General features: G+C 45.8%; 2 protein-coding genes across 2 annotated transcripts; one reads left to right on the top strand and one right to left on the bottom strand.

Moving 5' to 3' along the window:
- Positions 1-1365: 1365 nt before the first annotated feature.
- On the bottom strand, positions 1366-6237 carry tgif1 (TGFB-induced factor homeobox 1). The gene is made up of 3 exons (XM_062379880.1): positions 5859-6237; positions 3851-4080; positions 1366-3078 (listed from the first exon to the last, which is right to left on the bottom strand). Exons 1-3 carry the CDS (start codon positions 5980-5982, stop codon positions 2413-2415), a joined length of 1020 nt encoding a protein of 339 aa, XP_062235864.1. The 5' UTR covers positions 5983-6237; the 3' UTR covers positions 1366-2412.
- A 3177-nt stretch (positions 6238-9414) lies between these two features.
- Positions 9415-11511, top strand: LOC133933082 (OTU domain-containing protein 1). The gene has a single exon (XM_062380040.1). It carries the CDS (start codon positions 9752-9754, stop codon positions 11012-11014), a length of 1263 nt encoding a protein of 420 aa, XP_062236024.1. The 5' UTR covers positions 9415-9751; the 3' UTR covers positions 11015-11511.
- The last annotated feature ends 13856 nt before the right edge of the window (positions 11512-25367 follow it).

The raw sequence follows: 25367 nt of genomic DNA, 5'->3' as shown, positions 1-25367 counted from the left end.
ACTCTGCTGTACACGCAGCTCCTGGTGATTTGTCATTCACACATCAGTCAGGCTGAGGGGAGGCACACACTGACCTCAGCGGACAGGGTTTAGGGGGGCTTGAAAAGGGGGGGTAGGTTTCAGCTTTGTGTAAGGCCTGACCCTGGGTCAGTTCATCCTGCTCATGGGCTACCATGGTGGGCTGCAACTGCCCACTGTGCGCCTGGAGGTCTGTTTAAACCGTATGGGTGATTACATCTTCCTGATTGGACCTGACCCCCCCAACCACATGACTCGTCACTTTAGACGGGCAGCATCTGACATAAGGTGGAAAACTCAAAATGCATTCTGAACATTTGGTAGTGACCAGCTGGGGAAATGCTCCAGCCTCTGAAAGTTGAAAACCAATCGTCCCCACCATTGGAGGAAGAAGCGTTCACAACTCTTCTTCCATAGAAACCTCAATTTAAATATATTAGAGTAGAATTAAGTCTTGCATTAAACATATTCTAAAAAACTACATTATATGCAAATGTATTATTGACGAAAAACATCTATAAAAATGAATAAAATCCACCAGTTTGTTATTATGGAAAATGCCATTCAGGAATTTGCCAGTTTGGGATCAATAAAGTACATCTGTCTATCTTTAAAGTTATTCACTTGACTGCTGTGATTGGTCAAGAAGGTGCTGATGCATGTATTTTACATACTATTGAGACTGTAATAATACAACTTAATTTGGAATAAATGTTTTAGAGTAAAATGTACAATATTTCCTAAATAAGTATCAGTGGCATCAATTGAACAGCCGCAAATACTTAAAGTATTCGTACGTAATTAGAGTACTTGAGTAGTAAGACTTCATTTCATCCCAACTCTGGTCCCAACTGTGTAGATCTAGTGCTAAAAGCTATTTTAATAGAAAAAAATAACTTTCTATTCCTTTTAAAATGCTGCCTCAGCAAATACACACAACTCATCACATGGAGATCTGCAGAGAAGCTTTGGGACCAGAAGGAAGCAGCTCGCTCAGTTCGGAGCAGCATTTCATCGACTCCACGGAGACGCACACAACCCTGCTGGCAAGAAACCATTGACGTCTGCTGTTTGCCTGTTAATTTATGCAGGATTATGCTAATTGGAGGGAGCTGTTGTAAACCTCTCGCACACAGGAATGCCTCTGAATGCCGGTAGCGGTGGCCCGTGGAAGGACACGAGCGCCAGCCTATTCCCGTCCTGCTTCTGATCCTCCAGGGATAAATCTGGGATCTTCCCAAAGTTTGACAGGATTTACAGGAATTGAGCTGGTATGGCTGTGTGTCAGATTTCACTGATCCGCTGTGAGGTTACAAAAAAATAAATAAAAACTCTCAGATTCTGAGATGTAGAAAAACAAAACTTTATTTGAATCCCATGTGACCCCTACTTGCCACAAACATTGCACAGTATGAAAAGAAATCACATCATTGGGCATCGTGTCACATTAACTATACAAATGGTCCTATTATACATGAAAATGGTTGTTTTTTGGTGATTTCAAAAAAGATGCTGCCTTTGTCCGGTTGTCAAACAGCAAATGCAGAAAAGACATCTGTAGTGTTTTAAATTCATCAGTCCACTGGCCGTCGTTTTTCGCTGAGTGATGGGATGAAGGTTCAGACTATGAACCTGCTACACTGGTCATCTGAAACATCCCTCGGTGGAAATAAAGAGTAAAAAAAAAAAAAAAAAAAAAAAAAGAGCATTGAAGTTTCTTTTTCCTTTTAAAAGTAGCTAAAAGTAAAAAAATTACAAAATCAAAAACTATACTCATGAAAACACATAACATTTACTACAGTAGTGAATACGTTTGTCCTAGATGCCAAGAGCAAAAGTATGTTTAAGACACTGAGATGACCTTCCTCTGCCTTTAGTGTGCAAACCAATGAGGCAGACCAATCGCGAAACTGATCTCTGAAATGTGAAAACAGTCGAAAAGAAAACCTGTGTGGATGGGACCAATCCGCCCGATTGGTCCGTGAAACAAGGGGGGGGGGGTCGTGATTCTATAGCTCTCTCTACGATGATATACAGTATCATGGAAAAAGACATAAGACAGGCAGCATTTTCTCTGCTAACATTTTTGGTCCCTGTGTGCAAATAAGATACACATGTAGATACATACGCATGTATATGAAATGAATAAACGACGTACAGCCAAGGCACCTCAATACAGTTGGTTTCTTTTTTCAATAAAAAAAACAATCCTCATCAATTTGATTGGTATACCAAAAATAGAAATGATCAGGCTTTCATGTGGATTTGTTCTGTGTTGCGAGCAGACGAGTCACTCGGACTCGGAGGAGTTCCATAGTCGAGACACAAAAGTCAGTCTCCGTCGCGGCCTCCTCCTCTTCTTCCTCACTCTTCCTCTCCTGTCACCCTCTCCCTTTAGGAGACCAGCTGTTTGGCCTGCAGCTCCATCTCTGCAGCCCGTTTCAGGGCCACGTCCACCAGGAGCTGGAAGCCGCTGAAGTCTTGTGTAAGGTCTGGAGGGGTGGGGGGCGGGGTGTTGAAGAGCCCGCTGCGGGGGCTCAGGTTGCCCTCCATGCCGCTGCTGCCGAGGATGGTGGTGGTGTGTGGCTGGCTGCCCAGCGCCTCATCCTGGCACCTGAGCAGCGCCTGAGCAGACTGCAGAAGCTCCGCCGCCCTGTCGCAGTTCATTCCGGGCACCGAGGGCTGGGAGGCCGTCGGGCTCGCCGGGCTCGCCTGCATCGCCGTGCTGACAGTGGTGTGACAGATGACGGAGGGGCGGGTGGGCACGAGCCCCGGAGAGGGGCACGAGGAGGTGGGAGAGGGCATGGAGGGGGACGCCGCCTTCCTCAGGACGCCGGGCATGGCCTGTTCGAAGCTGGAGGGGTGGAGGACGCGTTTGTCGTAGCCCTCGTCCATGGCGGCCGCGGGGCTGCCGTGCTTCGGGGACTGGGAGCTGTCGGAGAAGCTGTCCCCGGCCTTGCTGCCTTTTCTCGATATGGTAAACTGGTTTGGATCTTTGCCGTCTTTCCTCAGCATCTCTGGGAGAAGTCGCCGCCGTGCGTTGATGAACCAGTTGCACACCTGGAAAAGACAGAGACACATGCTGAGTTATTGAAGAAGCAGCATCACGAGGCTCGTTTACGTTCTGCCTTGCAATTTAAAGTCAAATCTGCTGGTACACTTATCTCCAGGTGCAGCTTGCACCTGTGTTCTAAACGGAGGAAACACAAAGAAACACCAGCACCCACCAGAGACCACATATTTCACACCATTAACGTTTCCTGTTTATCATTTCAGCTCTGCAGAAATGAAAACACAGACCCCTGAGATTAACACTAGATGATAATCACAGCTCAAGGTGGGAGAAGCTAAACATCACGTCCAGTTTGGATTTCTTAATCCTGTATTTCAAACTGCTTCCAATGGAACTCATCTCTGTGGTCCTAGCTGTAATCGTGGTCATCTGTCTTCTTGTCTCTGCCGTCCAGCAGGCTAGTTGTAACTGGCTCAGGGAGCCTTGTAGCTCTAACTATGTAAATGACTCTGCATTGTTCCCAGACAGCTGGGATGGAAAGGGGCTGGAGGGAGGGAAATTCCTGTCCGAGTGCCTCAGCCAAGCCCACAAACACACAGGGAGCGAGTTTACTCACTCACGCTGTCTCATGCACTTCAATGTTGCCACATCGAGCTGGTTGGGATGACCTTCAGTTCACTGTGTGTCATGTTTGGTTTGCCATCCGGGCAGGAAATGATTCAATCAATCTGACACTTGCTTTCTTTGGACTTCTACAGTGATCTGTTTAAGCTCTAGGCGGTGGAGGCGTGTGGTAATCTTTAATATCTGTGAGCATACCTGCAGTGTGGAGAGTTGAGTCTGCTTGGACAGGAGGGCTTTCTCCAGTTCCGAGGGGTAAGCGTTGTAGCGGTGCTCATACAGCCAGTCCCTGAGGATCTGCACCGACTCCTTGGGCAGATTCCCTCGTCGCTTCCTCTTCCCGCTGCCCCCCGTGCTGGACGACAGGTCCAGGGGGGCGTCCACGCTGTCCTCGTCGTCCGTCTCGCTCCCCGACAGCATCACCAAACCTGCGCAGGCAGAGCCCGAGTGAAGAGGAGGGGTGTGTGAGAGCAGGACAAAAGGAGGGTGGTGTGCCATCGTGTATGTCAGTCACCCAGCAAATCTGCCGCAGCCGCTTTTGCCCAAACGCAAGCTGTCTGGGAGGCAGCTGATGTGTCAGAAGCAAGCTGTCAAGTTCAGCCATGTGATTCATATAAGGAGCGAGGGAGGGAGCGGGGAGGAGGAGGAGGAGGGAGTGAGGGAGCCAGGGTGGGAGGGAGGGAGGGATGGAGGGCGAGACGTCACAAAGGCTGGTCTGATGCTGTGTCAGTTATAAAACCTGCCTCGACAAATACGAGCTGGGTCGACCTCACAGACAGCGAGCACACCTTGCATTGCTCCGAGTACAGTGAAGTGCACCGGCCTGAACCATCCAGCGAGGGAGGGGGGGGTTTGTTTTGAAGAACAGACACATGGCAGATAATAATAATAATTAAAAAAAAAAATCAACATTTAAAAAAAAAAAACGTCTGATCATCATCAAACCAGATTCAGGGGAAACAAACTGTAAAAACCCAAACTTTGATCAGATTTGAGTTTGCCTTCCCTCTGTCCTCAGCTGATTATGATATTACATGTCACAGACAATACGGAGTTGAACTGACACAAGACATTTGATCTTCCACTGGAGAATGAGGAAACACAGGTTTTTGAAGATTACATATTATTTCCCTCATGAACAACACAACCAGCAGCAGTGCACTAACACAGGAGCCAATAGGGGAAACTGCAGAAACACTAAAAAGCTGTGTGGACATGAAATGAACAAACCCCTGTAGCAGCGAGCTGTGGGAAAGGAATAAGAAAGTTCCCAACAGGATGAGGTAATTACGTAGGCTGGAGAGAGGCGGAGGGGGGAGGGGAGACCTGTTGCAAATCAGCGTCTCCAGACTAAACAAAAGAACCCAGGGCTGCGTGCTTCTTTGTGCGCAATCCTAAAGTTTCTACGCGTAAACTGCGCATTCACCAGCAAACCGAGTCCCACGGAAATGTCCCCGCTCAGTGGTGGAGCCAGAAATAAGAGTTTAAACCATGAGAGGGTGACGTTTTAGGGAGTTTGCACAACTTGTACGAGGGTTTTCTTTTGTGTGTGTGTGTGTGTGTGTGTGAGAGAGCTGCACCACGAGGTCCGCGAATGTAACAAGGCAACTTCCCACAATGAGGTCAGGATGAACATTAGCCTACATTTGGATTTTAACGCTGTTATAAAACGCTCCGTGCGTTCGAACGGTTCAAAAAACAACACAATGCATCGTTTTCACTCGAGCGCAGCGTCAAAGAGGATGTAACGTTCGAATCCTCCACTTCAACTTGTTTCAACTTTCCCCCCTGAAATGTCGAAACTAATGTCGCATTCTCAGCTTCAGAGTAAATAAAAAGAAACAGGAAGCTTCGGTGTGGTTTGAAGTAGGGCTTTTATTTTTTATAGCGTTGCCTTTAAAGTTAACCTAATTACACGGTGACGCGGAGGAATAAAAACACGCATGGCGACGCCGCGCTGTGTTGTGGTGTCAGAAAGTGGCACACAACAAAAAAACCTACGTGGGAATAAACACGAGGCGATAACGCAAAAACGCAGCTTTGTGGACTTTTGACATCGCGCCAGCACATGGCAGGAAGAAAAAAGCCCCCTGTCACGTCTGGGGAAGGAAACAATAGGCTGCGTGGTTCGCCTGCGAGGGGGAAACGGCGGACTCCGTCTATTTATAAAGCATCTTATTTCTCAATCTCGAAAAGCATCGCTTACCCTTTTTCGTCTTCATGTCCACTTTTGTCCTCAAGCGCAGAAGAAAACAGTCTCCCGTGTTTGTCCTCTTGTCTCCGAATAAATCTCCCCACGGCGCGTATCCCGAGAAAAAATCCGTATTCATGAAAAACTCCTCTTCTTTCGTTCTTTCTTCCTTTCTTTCTTTTCTTTTTTTTCTCCCGTGTGTTTCCTCCGCTCTCTCTTCTCCTGTTTGCAGACTTGAGGAGGAAGGAGGTGTTGTTTGAGGTGGAGGTGGAGGTGGTGGAGAGAGGGGGGGGGGGCACCTGAGATCTCTGCGACTCAAAGCGCCTTTTTCCTCATTGACTGCGTGTTTGATCGTGGAAGTGGGTGACAGCTATCTTTGACAGCTGCGTGACTCAACGCACAGAGAGAGAGAGAGAGAGAGAGAGAGAGAGAGAGAGAGAGGGAGGGGAGGGATAGAGAGAGAGAGAGAGAGATCCTCCCACCGCGCGGGGAGAAATCTCTGACATCAGCATGGTTTGTTCCACTGACATGGAAACCGAGCTGCTAATCTACGCCCCTGCTGCAGAATAAATCAAACACAAATAACAACAACAACAACACGGTTACACTGTGGCGCTTTGATTTGTATGCGTGCATTCACAATATCAACAATATCAACAATAACAACAACAGGCTGGTCGACGCGCGGGGAGCACTGCGGACCTCGTGGTGACATCCTCCAGCTACAAATGATCACCGCGGGGAAAAATCACAACAACATCGCAACAGGATGCGTCTGTGACATCTTGCAGGATTTAGCTACACTGTTGCATCTTGTGGCTTTAATCTCCTCTCATGTAGCATTTTGGCTCATTTTGTGTCAGCGCTTTTTTGTATTGTTACATTAAGGCTCCAGCTCTGTAGAATAACATCTGGTGACGCTATTGTGCTTTAAATAAAAAAAACATACATCAATATAATGTTGTGTTTGGCCAATAAGGATTCAATGATATTATTATTATTACTACAAAGGCTGCACCTCTGCACACACCGACTGTCACATCGCTCATTCTGCTGTAGCACCACACTGGAGCACGTTCCCCTGATTCTATATTCATAATGAATCGTTTTTAAACCATCGTTATTTTAAGTGATATGGCTCTAATCTATCACAAACGTGTGAATTACACTATGCACCCTGTGGGGATGTGGAGCTCAGCTGGAGGTTAGTGCACCAGTCCAGGTTTGTGAAGACAACAGCTCGGTAAAGGAAGCGATCAATGCCTTCATTTGTATTCTGTGCGCAACCCTGCGACAGCTGCTGGAGCAACGTTTTTCTTTTCTTTTTTTGAATGCATTTGTTCCAGGCGAGCGTTTATTTCTATCTTGCCTGAAGGTAAATGTCGCCTCCGGGTGTGCACACTTGGTACTGCAGTTCAAATAAACCAAACAGAGTGGTAGTTGCGTCCCCTCTAGTGGCCAAACGCAATATTGCTAGTTTAATCTCTAGAAGGCCAATTTAGTTGGGCCTTTTCTCAAGAGAAATAGTTCCTTATAATATTTAATTAGGAATTGACTTAGCTTTATTTACAGTTGTAACTTTTATTTAATATTGAGCTCTATTTAAAAAAAAAAAGTATGACATTTCTCTCATAGCTGAGCTGACATATACCTCTTGTGTTAACATTTGACTTATAAAGCTTACATTTCTCATCCATGTGTAGCAACCAGGTTTCATCAGTCGGTTGTAAACCTGCCTTGTGAGTCTAGTTATATCTAAAAGGCAGATATTGAGCTAATATCTGTGGATGATCCTCGATAACAACCGACAGTTGGTCAACCTTAACATCAAGCTTGTTCAGAGGACCTTCAATACAAGGGATTTTCAACATCTTCTAAAAAAACATGATGAAATCTCAAAGGACTACTATTTACAAACGTCACCTAAAGGCCCCATGTTGTTATCTTTCACTATAGGCAAGTGACAAAGTCAGTAGAAATTCAAATAGGCATCCAACCACAGAATATCTCAACTTTACACCGGGTCAGCCACAACATTTAAACCACCTGCCTGATGGGGGTTTTCCTGTGGTGTGTGGCAACATATCATTTGGGCCCAGAGGGCTTCGTGGTGAGGCCTCTACGAATGTGAAACCTCCCACAGATGCTCGTTGAGGTCGGCGTGTTCGCTTGTTCAGCAATGTTGAAGTAGGTGTCAGAGGAACATCGAGGTGAATGACTGGGCCAGAGGTTTAGATTAGATTCAACTTTATTGTCATTGCACAGTTCAAGTACTTATACAACAAAATGTTTCCCAGCAGAACACAGCGCAGTAACGACAGGATCAATGTGTTTCCCTTCACCTGTCAGTGGGTTGTCATGTCGGATCCGCGTATCATTTTTCATCATAACTTTATATATAGCCGCAGACGTAAAGTCTATTTTGAGTCATGGGGAATACATAAGCGGTTTGACCTTTTCACACAGGACAAGTTGAAACTGTCAGACAATGATTTAAAAATAGAGATATGAGTAATTCAAGCATCCTCAGCAGCCACAGCCACAGCCTGTTATTACCATCAAGTCAATATCGGCCAGTTTCAGTCTCCAGACTGTGTGTTATCTGTCATAATGATAGTTATCATTATTTATTTCACCTAATTCTAAATAATAACTGAAATGTATGAATATAATTATAAAAATATATAAGAAATAAATATATAGAGATGTAGTTACTTTTTGTATGGCATGTATTTTATTCAGTTTTATTTTATCTGGACCCTCATTCTGACTAATACAAGTTATATCTTATCCATTACATGATGAGCCGGGCCACAAAACATAGGATTTGTGTCTGTTTAAAAAGAAAATTAAAGGTTGACAATTATTCAATTATTCACATATTCAAACCCAACACTGTGGCATTTGTATTTTTTAAGAAACTTTAAGAAAATATTTTATTTTGAAAGCCTTTCAACAGAAGCAGTTTCTGTGTCATCCTGTCAGAATTGACTGTGTACAGACAAGTTGGACAAGTTGTCAAAAAAAACTGAAGTTATGTCCCAGTCATCTGCAGGTCGCTACTAACATCTATTAACATCTACCAGTAGTTAAACCTTCAGACGTACAAGGGACATTCACCATCTTGTCCTATATTCTAAAATGTCCTTTCTGTTTCATTTGACTATAAACCATAACTTAGTGTTGGGGGTCTTATTTGTTATGGATCTTGTATTACTTATTGGTTTATTTGCCCGTGTCCTGTCATATATGATCTTGTTTTGACCCTGTACAGAACTTTGTTTTGAAAAGTGCTATATAAATAAAGTGTATTATTTGTATTTCTTAAAGGTCCAGTGGGCTGAACAACCCTCACCCCCCCCCCCCTTACCGAACACGAAGGAGAACCTGTGGAAGCCTTCACTTGTCATAAAAACTCAAAAAGGTGTTTAGTTTGTCCAGTCTGGGCTACTGTAAACAAACATGGCGGCCTCCATGGAGAGGACCAACTCCAGAAGTAAATACAAAGAAGCCCATTCTAAAGGTAATGAAAGCAACAATAATTAGTAGTGAAGACAACTCTAGGATTATTTTATTGTCAATATCTGCCATTAGATCCCTGTCACCTGAGTGCTAAACGCTGGACCTTAAACGTTTTATTGTGAAAGCCTTTGAACAGAAGCAGTGTCTGTGTCCTGTTGTGTGACTTGACAGTGGAACCACAGACGGGCTCCTGTTTCAGTCCTGAAGGTCTAAAATTAGGGAGGACCCGGACTCCAGATGACGCAAGGAACCCAAAGGGTCCGCTGAGCGTCGGTGGTGACAGGAACCAGGACCATGGAAACCTTCCATACAACTTTGCTGTTGTTGATGACACGCCGCGTATTTTTAGCCCTTGTTGTCATCTCGGTATAAAGGCGTCGGTGAAAATGCAGCTGTACAACAGTGCGCTCACACACTACCCGAGGTCGTCGCGCAAACTCACCATAACTTTGACCGCGGCGTCCGAGCGAGCGAGCGGAGCGAAGGACACCGAGCCAGACGCCACTTCAGCGGCCAGCGGGGATCCAGAGAGAGGAAGCGCTCCTTCCGCAAACATGCCCGCCTTCTCCTGCTTCGAGGCGTCATCCATGAGGCCGATCTACTTCACGTCCACCGCCGAGATTCTGATCCGCAGACCCGACGGCTCGGAGAGGTCTGTGCCCGTCCATGTGGCGAGGGAGAACAAAAACAAACCCCCCAGCTCCCAGCGGGGGGGCAGCCTCCTCTGCAGGGACAGCGATGTGATGGTGGACTTGATGGATCAGCTGAGAAACGAGACAGAGGGGATGTTCCCTGACATGTTCCCCAGCAGCAACACCTGTGGAGCCAGAATGGAACAGTGTTCTGTGACTGATGTTCCCATCAGAACCAACGGATGGGCCTCCCAGCACGAAGCAGAGCCAGTCCCATCCACACCAGCTCAGCCGGGAGACAGAGTAGAGGTAGACCTACATGATGTGAGCGTTGGCAAAGCAGATCCGGGGTCAGAGGACAGACGGGCCTTCGAGCTCAGCGTCCTGCAGGAGTCTACTCCACAGAGAGGCCAAGACGGAGGGGAGGTCAACGACAAAGTGACCCGGTACATGGCTGAGGTGGAGAGGCAGAACAAGTACCTCCAGGAGAGGAACAAATACAGGTACCAGATCATTCCAGATGGCAACTGTCTGTACAGAGCTGTGTGCAAGGCCACGTACGGGGACCAGACGAGGCACAAGGAGCTCAGGGAGCAGACCGTCCATCACATCGCCGACCACTTGGACGAGTTCAACCCCATCATCGAAGGCGACGTGGGCGAGTTCCTCATCAACGCAGCACAGGATGGGGCCTGGGCCGGCTACCCCGAGCTCCTCGCCATGAGCCAGATGCTGAACGTCAACGTCCACCTGACAACAGGGGGGAGCCTGGAGAGCCCCACTGTCTCCACCATGGTGCACTATCTCGGGGAGGAGGACACCTCCAAACCCGCCTTCTGGCTGAGTTGGCTCAGCAACGGTCACTACGACGTCCTCCTGGACAGACGTGTCTCCAACCCAGAGTACGAGGACTGGTGCAGACACTCTCAGATGCAGAGGAAAAGAGACGAGGAGCTGGCAAAGTCGATGGCAGCCTCCTTATCCAAAATGTACATTGAGCAAAATGGGGTTGCGTGATAGAAATATGCAGTAACTTTGATCCTGCCTAGTTTTACATGTACTTAAAGTGACTTTTATAAAATTTATATTGTGAGAGAAAGGAAGTGCAGGGCACATACTCTGGATTCTGTCAATGCCAACGCTGAGAGATTAGTGGAAGTTGTGATTCATTGATTAAGTTGTGTTTTGAAAGTGTGCGAGCTTGTCCTTGGTGGTGTGGATCATGCTAACATGAGTTAATACTGTTTCTGTACACGTGCTGATGAGTCTATGGTATTTATATTTATAGAGCAGTTATTTTTCTATATTGCCTTTGCTTGCGATGCCATCGCCAAAACCGTTCAAGTACCGAGACACTTGGTTTGCATTCTTAGCTGCTCTCTTTTGCACAAACGTCCTGTCAGACTAGTTCGGAGAGTTTCATTTTTTCAAGGGGTTCTGTTTTTTTCTATGGTTACACTTCTTAAAAGACATCTGACAAAGCAATTTCAAAATAAAGTTTTGAAGAAAACTGACTTACAGTGTTTTCGCTTGCTTCCTCTACATTTCCAGATATTATCACCATGAGAACATCAGCTGTTGTCTCTGGTGCGTCGCACGTAGCCGTAATGGAATCCGTCTATTAAGGTAGATCAAAGCCGAGATGAGGTCATGTGTGGGGCACTCGTCCTCCTCCACTCCTGCTGTCACAAAGGGAAAAGTGATGGAGTCTATTGGATGCAGTGACCCTGGAGCCTGCAGCCTCCCGTCAGATCACAGTGCACAGCTCAGTGTATTAAGTGACTGAGGTTGAGGAGGACAAGGAGATTAGAAAGGACCTGTGCTTTGTCTCAGTATAAAAGTCCCTGTAGATAATACATTCATTCTGTTTGTTTTCTGTCTTTTATCAAATGAATGGGAGACAGCTTCACCAGGATCAATTTAATTTAAAAGTAGTTTAATTTGTAAAGCACTCGTCAAAACAAAGCAGCAAAGTGCTGCACACATTTGAAACAGGATCAAAACAAGTGGAATCAATCAAATCAAACAATTAATATACAAAGAATACATAAATATATAAATATAAATAAAAAATTGCTAAAAGACATATTAGCAATAAGAGCATGTGCTCAGGCCTCCATGAGGATTTTAAATATGTCACTGATTACTCATATAGACGGACTATATGAGTACAGTTTCACCTCTTGTTATATAATTACAGTTTTGTTCTTTATTTTGTCATTTCACTTTATTTGTTCCACCAGATTTGTGGATCTTTGAGAAAAATATATATTTAAGAATTGTATTTTAAGGGATATTTTTGACATATGCTAGTTACATAGATATGTATGGGTATGTGCTAAAGAGAAACACTATAAAACATTGTGGTGTAAAGAGCAAAGTCTAACATCTGGGTATCAAACTGTGTGAACTGTATTTTGTTGACATATTTGTGCCCCTCCTCCTCCTCCTCCTCCTCCTCCTCCTCCTCCTCCTCCTCCACTCGCTTGGATCCATATGAAAAAGTTGCACTGTTCTTCCATTAGGTGGCGTTGTAGTCCCCCATATACTTTTGAGCAACGTTACTGTATCATGCGAGAACTTTAAATTTACTATTTTTTCTTTCTCCAATCTGATTCAACCTCGGTTTATTATTGAACCCACAAAAATAAATGAGCTGCACAGAGCTCAGACCTCTGAAGTTATAATATGAGATGTTCCAGATTCGATTTTAAGTGGATGCTGGAAAATTGTTATTTAAATTTCATAAAATAGATTATTTTTTTTAAATTAGACTTATAAGTTCCCTGGTGTTGAGTAGGTGTTATATATTAAATAATGGGTCTGCTAGCAGGACGCTGTGCATAGAATCTCAACAAGTTTTCAAATAAACTTTATTGCAGTTATGATTTATCCCTTTTTTAAATCTATATCTGATTACAAGGATTATTTATCTCTCATCAAAAAATTAAACTTTATTGCAGTGTTTTTCCATCTTTATTTTAAAATAAACTATATTAGTTATTAATCATCTCTTTTTTACAGTTTTGTTTACAGTTATGAATAAGTCTATTTTTAAATACACTTTTTCACACTCATTCATTTTTTTTTAAATGAACCTTTATGATTAATCTCATTTTAAATAAAGGTCATTGAAGTTAGAATGAATTTCTCTTTAAAAAAACAATTTGATTAAAGTTATGATTTATCTCTTGAAATCAACTTTATTAGCTATTAAAGCTCTTGAGTGGTGACGTCACTCTGCGGTCATGTGGTAGGGAGAAATAAAGTTTGTAGTTTTCTTGAAACGTGGGGGGGGGGGGGGGGGGGGGGGTTGGAGGAGTGATGGGGGAGGGAGAGGGCCTCCCCCTGCTCCTCTCTGGTGGAACAGTGCTGGGGAGGGAGGGGGCAGGTACCGCAGTGTCAGACCCGGCTCACACACACTCACTCCCGGCTGTCAACACCTCACAGGGGGCGGCGGTGACGGACGCTCCTCGCCGGTGTGAGTAGAGCAGCGTGGCGGGCAGCGAGGCGAGGTGAGGCGGTTACCTCCACCCGCGGTGAGAGGCTCGGAAGTTAACCGGATTCCCTGGGAACAGCCCCCGGAGCAGAGCAGCCCGCGGCACGGTGCGCCTCCTGGAGCCGTGACCCGAGAAGTGTTCACCGGACATGTCGGGACACCGGGTGCAGTTCGCAGATCTTCCTCCCAGTGACCGCAGAGGAAGTCCCGGATCTCACAGTAAGGAAAAACCCATCTGCTGCTGCTGCTGCTCGGCTGACCTTCAGGTTTAAAGTTAGATTAGAAAAAGGCTCAGTTCAGGTTTAGTCTTGTGAAGAAGAACATCACTAGTGAGCAGAGTAGAACTACAACAGGAAGCAAAAGAGTCAAAGCTACTTTCTCCTCAGAATCTCTGCGTAATGGAGCTTTTCTGTCTCGTGCTTCTTGTAGCTTCCTGCAACCACAGCTGTCTGCAGCGATGGGAACCAGTTCAGCACCTCAACCCCTTAAAATACATGATTACACTTCTCTACACGCCAAAGTAATTTAGCCTTAAAGAGTTTCTTCATTGTGTTTCTGTTGTTGTATCTCTTTGAGAACATGTGATACTTGTATCAGACAATCACACAACATGTGTGTTTTTATTTGGGCCGGACAATAGTTTCATATCCGAGCCGATACCGATCAATATCACGATAAGTGTCACATTATTATTTATTTTCATGTTTAAATACAAGTTTTTGCTCAAACAATTGATAAACAGCTAAATATTTGTACTAAATGAATGATGTGTTATATCTCCTCACTTCACAATAAGCAATATGTCTATAGATAATTACATATTGCTCAGCTGAGCTCCAGTCTTTATATACCATAGAGACGTTTTCTAACATGAGGACGTCTGTAGAATTGGGTCGGGACTCTTTCTGTGAAGTTTCCCTTTCACTCCTGCTCAACACAGCCAGAGATTCTCCACAGAACTCTCTGAAGTGTTCAGGTGAGGGCTGGAGCAGCAGCTTATGAATTCCTCGGTGGAGGTCACGTGTGTTTGTTGCTAACAGCAAATTGATCTGCTTCTGTCGCATGTTAGAAACCTCCTAAACACGCTAGTGGTTCTCCTGCTGCGTTCACACATCGGTTCCTTCAGACTTTCTTCTGACTTTAAGCTAGGGGCCAGGCTGGAGAAGGCCCGGAGGCCCTCAGTCATTCACTCAGAGGATCTCCTGAGATGCTCCTCATCCTCTCCTGGTTTGTGGAGGCGGTGCTGACCCTTTAACCCCCCCCCCCCCCCATCCACTCAGCGCCACGACCTCCTTCACTCCTCACCTGTCCGCTCTTACCTGAAGTGGCAGGTGCCCTTTTGCAAACTTTTCCTCCTCAGGGTCTCTTCAGTGAGTGCGACACTCTCTCATCACGCTCTCTGCCTCAGTTAAGGCGACGCTCACCTTGAGATGTCGTCTCTCGCCGCATCCCACAGTCTTTAAGTGCAGGACGCGCTAATGGCTGCTAAATGGGAGCAACGCATCCGGGGCTTTTTGTGCTTTTACTGCTGAAGTGGATCGTTTAAGGACGTGATTGTGATTGCGTGCGAGGTGCGATGCTGCAGTGGGTGCACTCTACAGCACGAGACACGGGGGGGGGGGGGGGGGGGGGGCTGAGCTCATCCGCCATGGTGACAGGGTTTGAGTGACGGGAACACGTGAGCAAGGATGCGATAGCAAAATTGCCCGTTGCTGCAAAGCCTCTGCTTTTTGTGTTTATGCGTGTTTGTCTCCGTCTACGCAGGGAGCTGCTGTGGCACGAGGTGAGATCACATGTAACATGCGTGTGCGCAGCAGGTTTGAGAAGTGCTGATGCCGTGTGCGGGGGAAAGCTCAGGTCGTGCACGGGGTCGGCGTGTGGAAGGGCAGAACGGCAGCTTCAGCAGCAAACCACAGATTCTGAGTCAGCCCAATCCGTTTTCTGCTGGTGTCCAGAGGCGAGTGTCAGTGGGGTCAAGTTTCAGTCTCACAGCCCACTTCAAAGCTCTGCCGTCGGGCTTATCGTCCTGGCCTCCACCTCCCGGGGTAGATTTACTCCTCATATTAAATGTGGGGAATATGAATAACCAGATAGCAGCAGAACAGTTCAGCATCTTTCTGTTCATCTTTCATTATCAGCCGGTATTTAAACGGAGGTGGCTTTCTGTAAGAGTTCTGTGTCATTGGGTCCAGGCTTTTTACCAGAGGTTGCTTTTCACTCAGAAGGCACCTGGAGTGTGTCAGGGTCAGACGTGTTCACAACAACAGGAACATGTGCAGAACACTCAGATTAGAGATGGCGCCTGGTATCCTGGAGGCAGGAATAGTAGTTTTTGTTTACAGCTTTATCGACAATCTCGTTTTCTTTCCACGTCTACGTCTTTGTCGGTGTCTCCTATATGTGTGGCACCTCCTTTTATTCCTGAGACGTTTTGCTACGGGGCTGGAAAACGTTTCCTCCTCTTAAGCAAATACAAAGAACAGGTTATATGTCTAACAAGTTTTTTTTAATTCATGCCGTTGACATAGCTGCAAAAGGAAGAGAATTACATGACAGATTACTACCTAACCTTTCTCCTCTTTGTGTAGGAGCACAGAGAGAATGTGTTAATAACAGTGCACCTGTTTTAACACACTAGCTCATTAGTTAAGACGTGGAAACACTAACCTGTCTTTGAAAGGATGAGACTCGTGTGTGAGGACCTTTGAAAAGCCGAACCTCCTGAGGTCGAGTTGGAAAATGTCAGTTTTCAGCAGTGAGAACAAAAAGATTAGTGCAGATTGAAGGGCAAGAGATAAAAAGAGGTTTTCAGGTTCATCTGCTTTAGTGTGGACGTGGTTCTGAAGACCGGGTGAAGTTGTTAACAAGATTATTTCTGTGGTATCAGGGACAAAATCAAACTGTGCTGTATGTGCCAGGTCAGTTTCATCTGCAGTTTGACTGATATCTGGATTTCCTGAAGAAAGACATTCTTCCTCGTTTCTTAGATGTTCCTGTTTTCCATTTTGACCTTTGGGAACAGTGTGTGATATAAAATCGAGTGTCTTTTAGTTTTGTTTTGACCCTGTCCTTTTTTTTGCTTGGTTATTGTGTGTCTGTGCTTTTGGGCAGGATTATGGAAAAACCACATAACAGATTTCAACGAAACCTGGTGGACGGGTGGGGCAGGGCCCACGGAAGAACCCATTACTTGTTGGGGTGGATTACTTTAACATTGCAAGGTTGCGAGGGCATTTTTTGACATCTTCATCTTCAACAAATATGTCATATTTAGGGGACCAATATCTTCAAGTGTTTGCATTTCGTTGCAGATCAAAATCAACAACAGAATCCAGCAGATTTAAATTAGGTTTCAGAACAAGGGGTTGGGTCTTGGTGGAGGTATCCACTCTCAGAGCCATTCTTATAAGGAGCTGTAATTACTTTTAAGATAAACTTCATCTGAGAGCTGCACATTCAATGAGTAAAACAGTTGTGTGTCTTTCAGTGAGATGCTTTACACCCTGGGCAGCTGCTCCACGTTCACCATCTCAAGTTTCAAGTGTTTGTAGATTATATGTCAACAGCGTCTGGAGGAGTATCCTTGGTCTTGATTGGATCTGAATGAAGATAGTGTCTTCTGCGTTCCCACCAGGCCTGTAACAGTTCCCACGAGGAGAGGGTGGAGCACTTCAACATCCAACTCAATCACTATCCTGATCTTCACGAGGAGCAGCTCCAGTCGCTCCGTGCTTTGCTTTCTGCCAAGAGACTCTTGTTAAGTGGCGTCGTTAGTGGAGCTTACGCCGCGGCTCCGTCTCCATAAAGCTTATGCTGTCGTGTCTCTTTGTCTACCAGGCCGAGTTAATTAAATAGTTGTGTTGTTGTGAGTCCAGATTTTCTCGTCGTTCCGCGGCACGCCTTCAGTCTTTCTCTCAACAGGCATTTGCTTCTTGTCCGTCACGTGACTTTGCCCTTTGTGCACAGGATTATTTATACACAATGCATTTTCAATGACAAACTTAGGAGAAACATTAATTTATATCTGGTTTATACAACCAAAAGGATGAATGATTGTGATTGATTAGAAAATGCACCAAAGTTTATGGGTCTGTTCATTTATTGATGAATTGGTCATCAGAGATTGTGTGTTTTGGTCATCAGTTGTGGAGAGAAAGAGGTTATAACCTGCAGCAACAACAGTTTTTCTCGATTTGTTTCAGCGACTTTGCAGTTATTGTGCTGCTTGTGTCTTGACCTATTATTGAAATTAATTGTTAGTTACAGCAGAAAAGGTCAAAGAAGTGAGCAGAGGAAAAAAAACAAACTGTAAAGCAACTTAGTAGTGAGACGTTCGAGCAGAGAGAGAATCACTTCAGAATGCACCCACTAATCTGCAGTGAGTCGATGTTTCTATTTGTTTAAACACTTAATCCCACACATTACTGTGGTATGCACCAGACTCCTAAACACACTGTGTGGTATTGAGAGCTGCTGTGGATCGGGTGTGTCGGGTCACACCTGTCCACTAACCAATTTTCTCGCTGCCTTACCTCATCACCGCGGTAAATAAGATATTTGCGTGAATGTGACAGACGATAACAACGGGTTCACTGTGCTGCACACAAACAGCAACCAGAGGAACTGGCTGGTTTCTGGAAACACCTTAACCGAAGTGTGGTTGAGAATTTTGGCCAAAGCGACTTACAATTAGTACACTCAACATTTATGAGGGGCCATTAAGGGGTTCAGTTTCTTGCCAAGGACACTTCGGCAGGCAGATGGGGAAGAGTGGGGATTGAACAGGCAACCTTCTTGTTGGAGAACGACCACTCTACCCCCTAGGCCACACCGCCCCGCTTTTTGACCGAAAAGCTTGCTTGAACTTACTTTAATGAGAAATTATAGAATTATGGAGAAATTATTCATTTCTTGTCTGATAACGACTACAACAGGAGTTCCTGTCGTGCTGTGGACTCCATCAGCCTGTCAACACTCACTTTGGATGAGTTTCCACTTTGCTCTTGTTCAAACAACATTGTTTTCATCACCTATCAGTGTTTCTCTGTCAAACTGTCCAGGACCAACAATAAAAAAGGATATCAAACTCTGATAATCACAGAATGTGCCCCAGCTCTGGAATGCAGATGGCGTCTGAACCAGTGTCGAGCTGCAGGAACCAGGGGGGGGGGCGGGCTGACGTCCTCACGGCTCGTGATTCTCAGAGAACGCGAATCAAAAGGATGTGAAGGTCAAGATAAAGCACGGCCTTAATTTCCTGAGACGTGTTTCTATACATAGTTCAGTCCCTGCTACTGATGTCATATCATACTGAGCCGCTGTCCTCTCAGAGGACGGTGTCAAATGCCACGTCTGGTGCGCTCTCTGTCCCGGCTGAAGATGCTGATCACAGTGGATAGGCACTTGAGATGATCCTTCTGGAAATAGGCAGCCCCCCTGAGATGCTTAACAGCTGTTTCCACAGCGGATTAAAAGCCTTTCTCCCGAGGGCTCGTACGTTTCCCTCAGGAGTGTGAAACACAGCATTATGAGGGCTGTAGCTTTAACAGGGGGGGGCGTTGCTAACTGATGGAACAGCAGCAAATTGAGTCGATACTTTTTCTTTTGTTTCTCAAATACATCACAAACTTTCGAATCAGCATTTGTGAATGAGGTGTAAATGTATTATCAATACGTCTTTAGGCTTTTCGACGTGTTTATTGAAGCCGGTGTTGATTCATTGTTGTCCAGGCTTTTCTCTGACAGTGTTCATTGTGCTGCAAAGGTGATTTATGACGGTGGAATTAGAAATCCAAACACTTGCAGTCGTTCCCAAGGAGCCTGATATACTGTGGGACGTCCTGTGATGCTGTTTAATCGTCAACAATCTCACATTTCATCTGTTTTCTGCTGACTCCTTCGAATCAGCCCGGTCGAGTACATCCGGCTCTCGTGTTACAAGCTGAAGAAACTGAAAGCACTTTTCTTCTCTTTGCCTAGGCTGGAAAAAAAACGTACATGCTATTTCATAACGTCTGAGATTTTGTTCCGTCATCAAGTCATTCATGAGAAATGGAGTCAAAGGGAGTCTGAATTTTGAGAAGATGAAACAGCACGGGGATCTGCAACGCGAGTGCAGCCTGTCACAGCAGTAGATGGTATCTTGTGCTCAGACTCACTGGATGGCTTTGCATCACAAGACTTTGCATGGCTAATGAATTACCCCCCCCCCCCCGACTCCCCCGTCTCTCCAGCAGCGGGATGCCGGTGAACCAGATGTTTACATTTCTTCCCCCTCTCTCATTGATACCCCACCATGACTCGCCTGAGAGGATGTGATGAAGCATTCATGATTTTTTCCTCAAGAACGCTGAGTGGAGCTGGAGTCAAAATGCAAAATCAGGAGATGACAGCGTTCACCTGTTCCGCTGCAGCAAGTGACACGTGGACCTCTCCGTCAGCACCGGGCGCTTCCAGCTGCTTCTCGAGCTGGAGTCTCTCTCTCACATCGCGTAGACACAACAGCGCTGCCATTTTATATTGTCATCTCAAGTCTGGACGATTCCAGCGCCTGATAACACACAGATGGGAATGTGCACTGTTAAAATGATGACTCTCCGAGGGGCCCACAGCGCTCCTTCTTCCGCCCTGAGCAGCAACTCTTGAAAATGTCTCTGCCTCTTTATTGGTGATTAGAGACAATCTGGCTGTATATGTGTGCTGTTGGAACGTTGGGTGTAATAAACATTCTCTGCATGCGTCCCCCCCCCCCCCCCCCCCCCCCCGCGCGCTAATGATGCATGATGCCAGCCGCAGCGACACTGTTTTTGTAAAATGATTAACGAGGAGAAGGCAATGATTTGGACCCGGACGAGTGAAAAAGTCAAATAGCCTCTCCTTTGATGTTCACGCGAGGTCATGTTCAAAGAGAAATATTAAATGGGTACGTGGGGAGAAAACGTGAGGGAGGTTGTGCGTCTGATGCTTAATTGTGTGTTTGTGTGTGTGTGTGGGTACATGATAATTAGGTTTATCTTCCAACTCCATGCTGACATATCAAGTCTTTTATTGACCAACTGTGAATCTAATGACTTTAAAAATCAATCAAAAGATCCCGGTCACTGCCACAGAGGTCGGCATAGACACACACACACACACACACACACACACACACACACACACACACACACACACACACATCCAAACAATAACTCTTGTGTTTGCAGTCTGCATTGTTTCTGTTGTAGAAGGCAGAGCAGAAAAGGAACATATTTGAGAAAAATGTATTTGACAATTACTTTGACCTTTTAGTTTGGTCCACGTCCCGTCCTGTAACATAGAGGAGGCAGGGTTTATGAGCTGTAAAGCAGCCCAGCCACCAGAGGGCGATCAAGATATTTTGGCTTCACCTTTTGGGGAGCTGTCATGTCGTTCATCTTTATCTACACTCAGTGTTGAAAACAATAATTTGTGGTCTTGTGCTGAAGTGTGTCTCGGCAGGGAGCAGACACTTCCTGTCTCTGCTGGTTGCCTGGTATCCTCACTGCTCCAAGGAAGCAAATGAGGACATTCACCGAAAGATTTGGACTAATCCTTTTATGTTTGCATTATGTGTATTACTGCAACTGCTGCCTGTGTGTGTGTGTGTGTGTGTGTGTGTCTGTGTGTGCTTGTCCATATGTTGTTTTACATTCCAGTAATATTCCATGGGAAGAATTTGTTGCTTAGATACTTGATCTGTACAAACTAAGACGCCTCAGGCTGATGTTTCAACATAACTGATAGAGGTAGCTTATGTTGAGAAATTCAACACACACACACACACACGCATGTCTGAACACATTTTCACAGCAACATTGTGTATTTGATAAGCTCCTCCTGATTACAAATAAGTTATGCTCACTTTGATAAAAAACACAGTGACTGACACCCCTCAGTTAACATGCCAAACATTTAGCTGGAGTATCTAATTTGATAGCTGAGCCTGTGGATGGGAAAGGAATCCACTGCCGGTCAATAACCACAAGCCACTCCTGTCAGTGTGATGGATGGGAGGTTCAGCGCCGGGTGCTTATAAGTGGATGGGACGCCACTGACTGGGTGCGGTCCCTGCGAGGGCCAGTGGGAGGAGAGCGCACATCCAGAAAGTGATGAGAAGTTCAGTAACGACATTAGAGCACTTTCTTTCTTTCTGCCGTTTCCCCAGAGCGGATGAAAAACACCTTTGGCTGAATTAATCCGTCCCAAATGTAAAAGTCAAATGAGTGATCAGCGAACTTCAGATAAAAAAAACTCATCTGCAACATTCCTTATGTCAGAATGAGGAAATTAGAATAGACAGAGATGGGTGTTGTAAAGGTTTTGAACTCCCTGAGAGAGAATCAAGAGCTTTCGGGATTAGAGCAGAAACCGTTGTCGATGTGATGTAAACAAAATCACCTGATTTCAGCAGCTGAATTCATACGTCTTGCTTCCTTACTGCTCTCCCCAGACAACCCCCCCCCCCCCCCCCCCCCCAATAAATTGTTCCGGAAATGTTCCTGAAAGCGTCTGACCCCGAACAATCCCTCCGCTGTGGTTCTTCATCTGTGAAAGACAAAGTCTAGAGAGAGAATGTCTGAAAACACATTTTTTTCGGGGTATTATGAAAGTTCTAAAAACCGCTTGTATTTGAAAAATGAACAAGGGACTAGTAGAAATCCTTTCTTTCTCGTTTCTATTGCATAATAAAGGCCAGAATAAAGGAAATAGACATTTTGGGACATTTTCACTGATTTCCCAGGGAAATATTCACAGATCTTGATGAGAAACATCAGGCACCTCTAGGGGACCGGTTTCTCTGAATGTGCAGTGTGGTGCATCTTGACTGTTGGGGGAGGCTGCGCTCAACTTAGACACAACTGCTGCAAATACCAGCAGTTGTGTAAGAGAGTTAATGGCCGAGCCCGGCGGCCTGGAGAGGGGGCGGCAGCCGTCAGACCTTTTGCCGAGGTCAGCACGGTCCTCCGCTCGCAGCTTCTCTCGTTTAATCCCCAAAAGAAAAACTCTCCCTGACCTCCAGATGCTTCCGGATTGTGGCTGTCAACAATCATTTGATTGGTCTGCGTTGATTCTTTGTGTGATACTTTTTAATCCCTTTGATTGGACACAGCAGCTTGATGGATACATTTGTGCAAGTAGGATGAATTAAGTGGATTTTTTTAAGTGTCACCTTCTGTAGTTCCTTTTCACAAATCAGCCGGAAATTCTTTTTATTAAGACGTATGTGACACTGATGCACAGATGCACGTGTGTTTGAGGGTTCATCCGTGCATTTGTGTGCATGAACAGCTGCATTATGTTGTGTGTTATTGCACCGGGCCCACTCTCACTGGCCTCGGGGGCTTCTCACTTTCTCTCTGGGTTCGTTTTCAGTGTGCAGTGAATGCCTGCTGTGTCTGTGATAGAAACAGCCCCCCTCAGTCATCCTGTGTTGTTGGGACCTGAGTCTGCTCAGCTGAACAGTCTGGACCACCGGGGTGGAATGCACACTCATCATTTATCATTGGCGTAACCGTTAAACCCAGCGGTGTGCAGGGTCAGAGTTTCTCACACACCTTCTTAAACCTGTCCACGCTAGACTGATGACTAGACTCTGAACTTACCAACACATTAGTCAGGAGTACAGATGTGTGTTTTCAAATGTAAATAGTTAACAGTGCACTCCAGGCTGCTAGTTATCATCGCCCCCCCGCCCCCGCCCCCCGCCCCAGCACCAGAGTACCTCTGTTTTTTAAGCTGATTCAGCATCGACCAATCACAGAGTTTTGTAGAAGTAAGCTCAACTTTTCCATTCACCCGCAGGACCTGAAAGTCCCTCCACTCCTGAGTCCCCCCCCCCCGCCCCCGTGCCTGCCTCAGAACTTGACACTGAAAGGCTCCTGGGAGTTTTTAATATCATGGGGATTGCGGGTGCTCCTGACTGATAGAGGTTCGGCCTTGGACTTTGAAGTTCTTTGTTGCCTCTTAATGAGGATCAGACTTTGGGTTTGAGCCCCCCCCTCCTACCTCCTCCCTCCTCCACGCGGAGAGCGGCAGAGATTGAAGGACCAGCTCTACCTCCAGAGAGGTGGATGTCCCCCACCCCTCCTCCTCCTCTTCTCCTCCCAACTATTCATTTCTCCCCCCCCCCCCCCCCCCACACTCTTTTTCCTCTTCCTCCCACTCTTTCTTTAATCAGCCTCTCCGGCACCCAGAGCATGTCTGCGTCCCTGGGTGAGTTCATCAGTTCATTGAGGAGGCCTCGGCCCAGATGAGTCGGGCCTCTGAAGACTTTTCATCGGCACCTTGGGGAAGCTGGAGGTGCGGGTTAACGGAGGCCGATAGGGCGACACAGCACAGGAAGCACACTCAAGACGGGTGGGGGGGGGGTGGTCCGGCTTAGTCTCAACTGGACACTAACACTGAAACATGTGTGTACACAAACCTGCGACCAGGCGAAGGGTTCAGGGCAGATGTCAGACGGGGGGGTGGCCCCGACTGACCCCTGACCCCAAGGTCTGAAATTGAAAGCCGATCGAAAACATGTGTGTGCCAGTGCTCCAGTTCGGCTTCCTTTGTTTCCATTTGAGGAATTAACTCATGGAAACAAAGACCCACTGTAGGGACTCCATACTGCTGTCACTGTGGACTTTTTCGGGGTCGTGTCTGAAAACTGCTCATGTCAGCAGAGTCTCCAATCTCCACCTGGATTTGAGATTGAGGAGATAACTGCCAGATGTGGAGGCATCAGAATACACTCGTCCTCCCAGTGAAATTGGACAGAACTCTCTGTTTTTCATAGACCGGGCTGTCAACAATCATCTGCAGCTTTTTCTTCCATGATTTATTACAAATAGCCTCAAGTCATTGCTATTTCCAGCTGAGGAGCTGGACTGTTAATTCGGATTACCGTCATGGAGGAGAGCCGTAAAGATCGAAGCTCGTTATTCCCCTCGTAGCATCTCCCCGGCCGAGGCAGAATGAAGAGAAGTGAAGCTAAAGGATCTGTCTCTTTTTTTTCTTCTCTCAAGACCAGATCCGTAAAACACGTCCTCTTGTCTCGCACGTCTGCTCCCTCACCTCCGTCCTTCATCGCTTCAAACCAGCATCTTTCCCCTCCATGATGAATTGCCCCTTTTAGCCCTGATTTATTTTTACCTCGTGTCCGCCTCAAGCTTCACTTTTAGCGTCCTCATGTGTCCTTCCTTGTGCCTTCATCACTTTGTGTCCCTTTGCGTCAGATGCTTATCTCTGTCCTGTATTTGTCCCGCCTCAGCACATCTCTGCTGCTGACTGAAGCCGTGTGTTTTTGTGTGGATGTGTATGTGTGTGCGTGCAGCTGGAGGACTTCCTGTTGTGGTACTTTGTGGCGTATATGCTTGTGTTTGCTGCGTTCGTCTTTTCTTAGGAATTCACTTCTTCACATTAACTACTGTATCGTACACTCACACAGTTGAAAGGATCAATATGAACAAGTGCCTGATCAATATATTGGTTGGTTGATACTGTTAAAAAGTGAACACCTATTTAACAGAATAAATGATCCAGAAAAGATTATGTGTACTTTACGTTCAAGTTGTATATATTACATAACATTTTGTATTTATAGTTATTTACCATAACGTTTATGATAAAACCGTCAAACATCAAGACTCAGAAACATTTCATTCTCATAAGGGTTTCATAATGAAAAAAAGGGGGAAATTGCAGCACAGAGATGCTATGGATTGTGGGTAATTACGTGCATCCCTTGCTTTGTTTAGCCTGTTGGGTGAAAAGTTTACTCTCTGATTGTATTGATCACATATCTTGGTCTCAATTATTTAAACCAACACTATGCAAGTTGGGAAAAATGTTCAAACCAATATTGAT

This window comes from Platichthys flesus, chromosome 21 (genome assembly GCF_949316205.1).
Source record: "Platichthys flesus chromosome 21, fPlaFle2.1, whole genome shotgun sequence".
NCBI lineage: Eukaryota > Metazoa > Chordata > Actinopteri > Pleuronectiformes > Pleuronectidae > Platichthys > Platichthys flesus.
The sequence above is the reverse complement of the archived record's forward strand: the minus strand, read 5'-3'. Positions and strand labels throughout refer to the sequence as shown.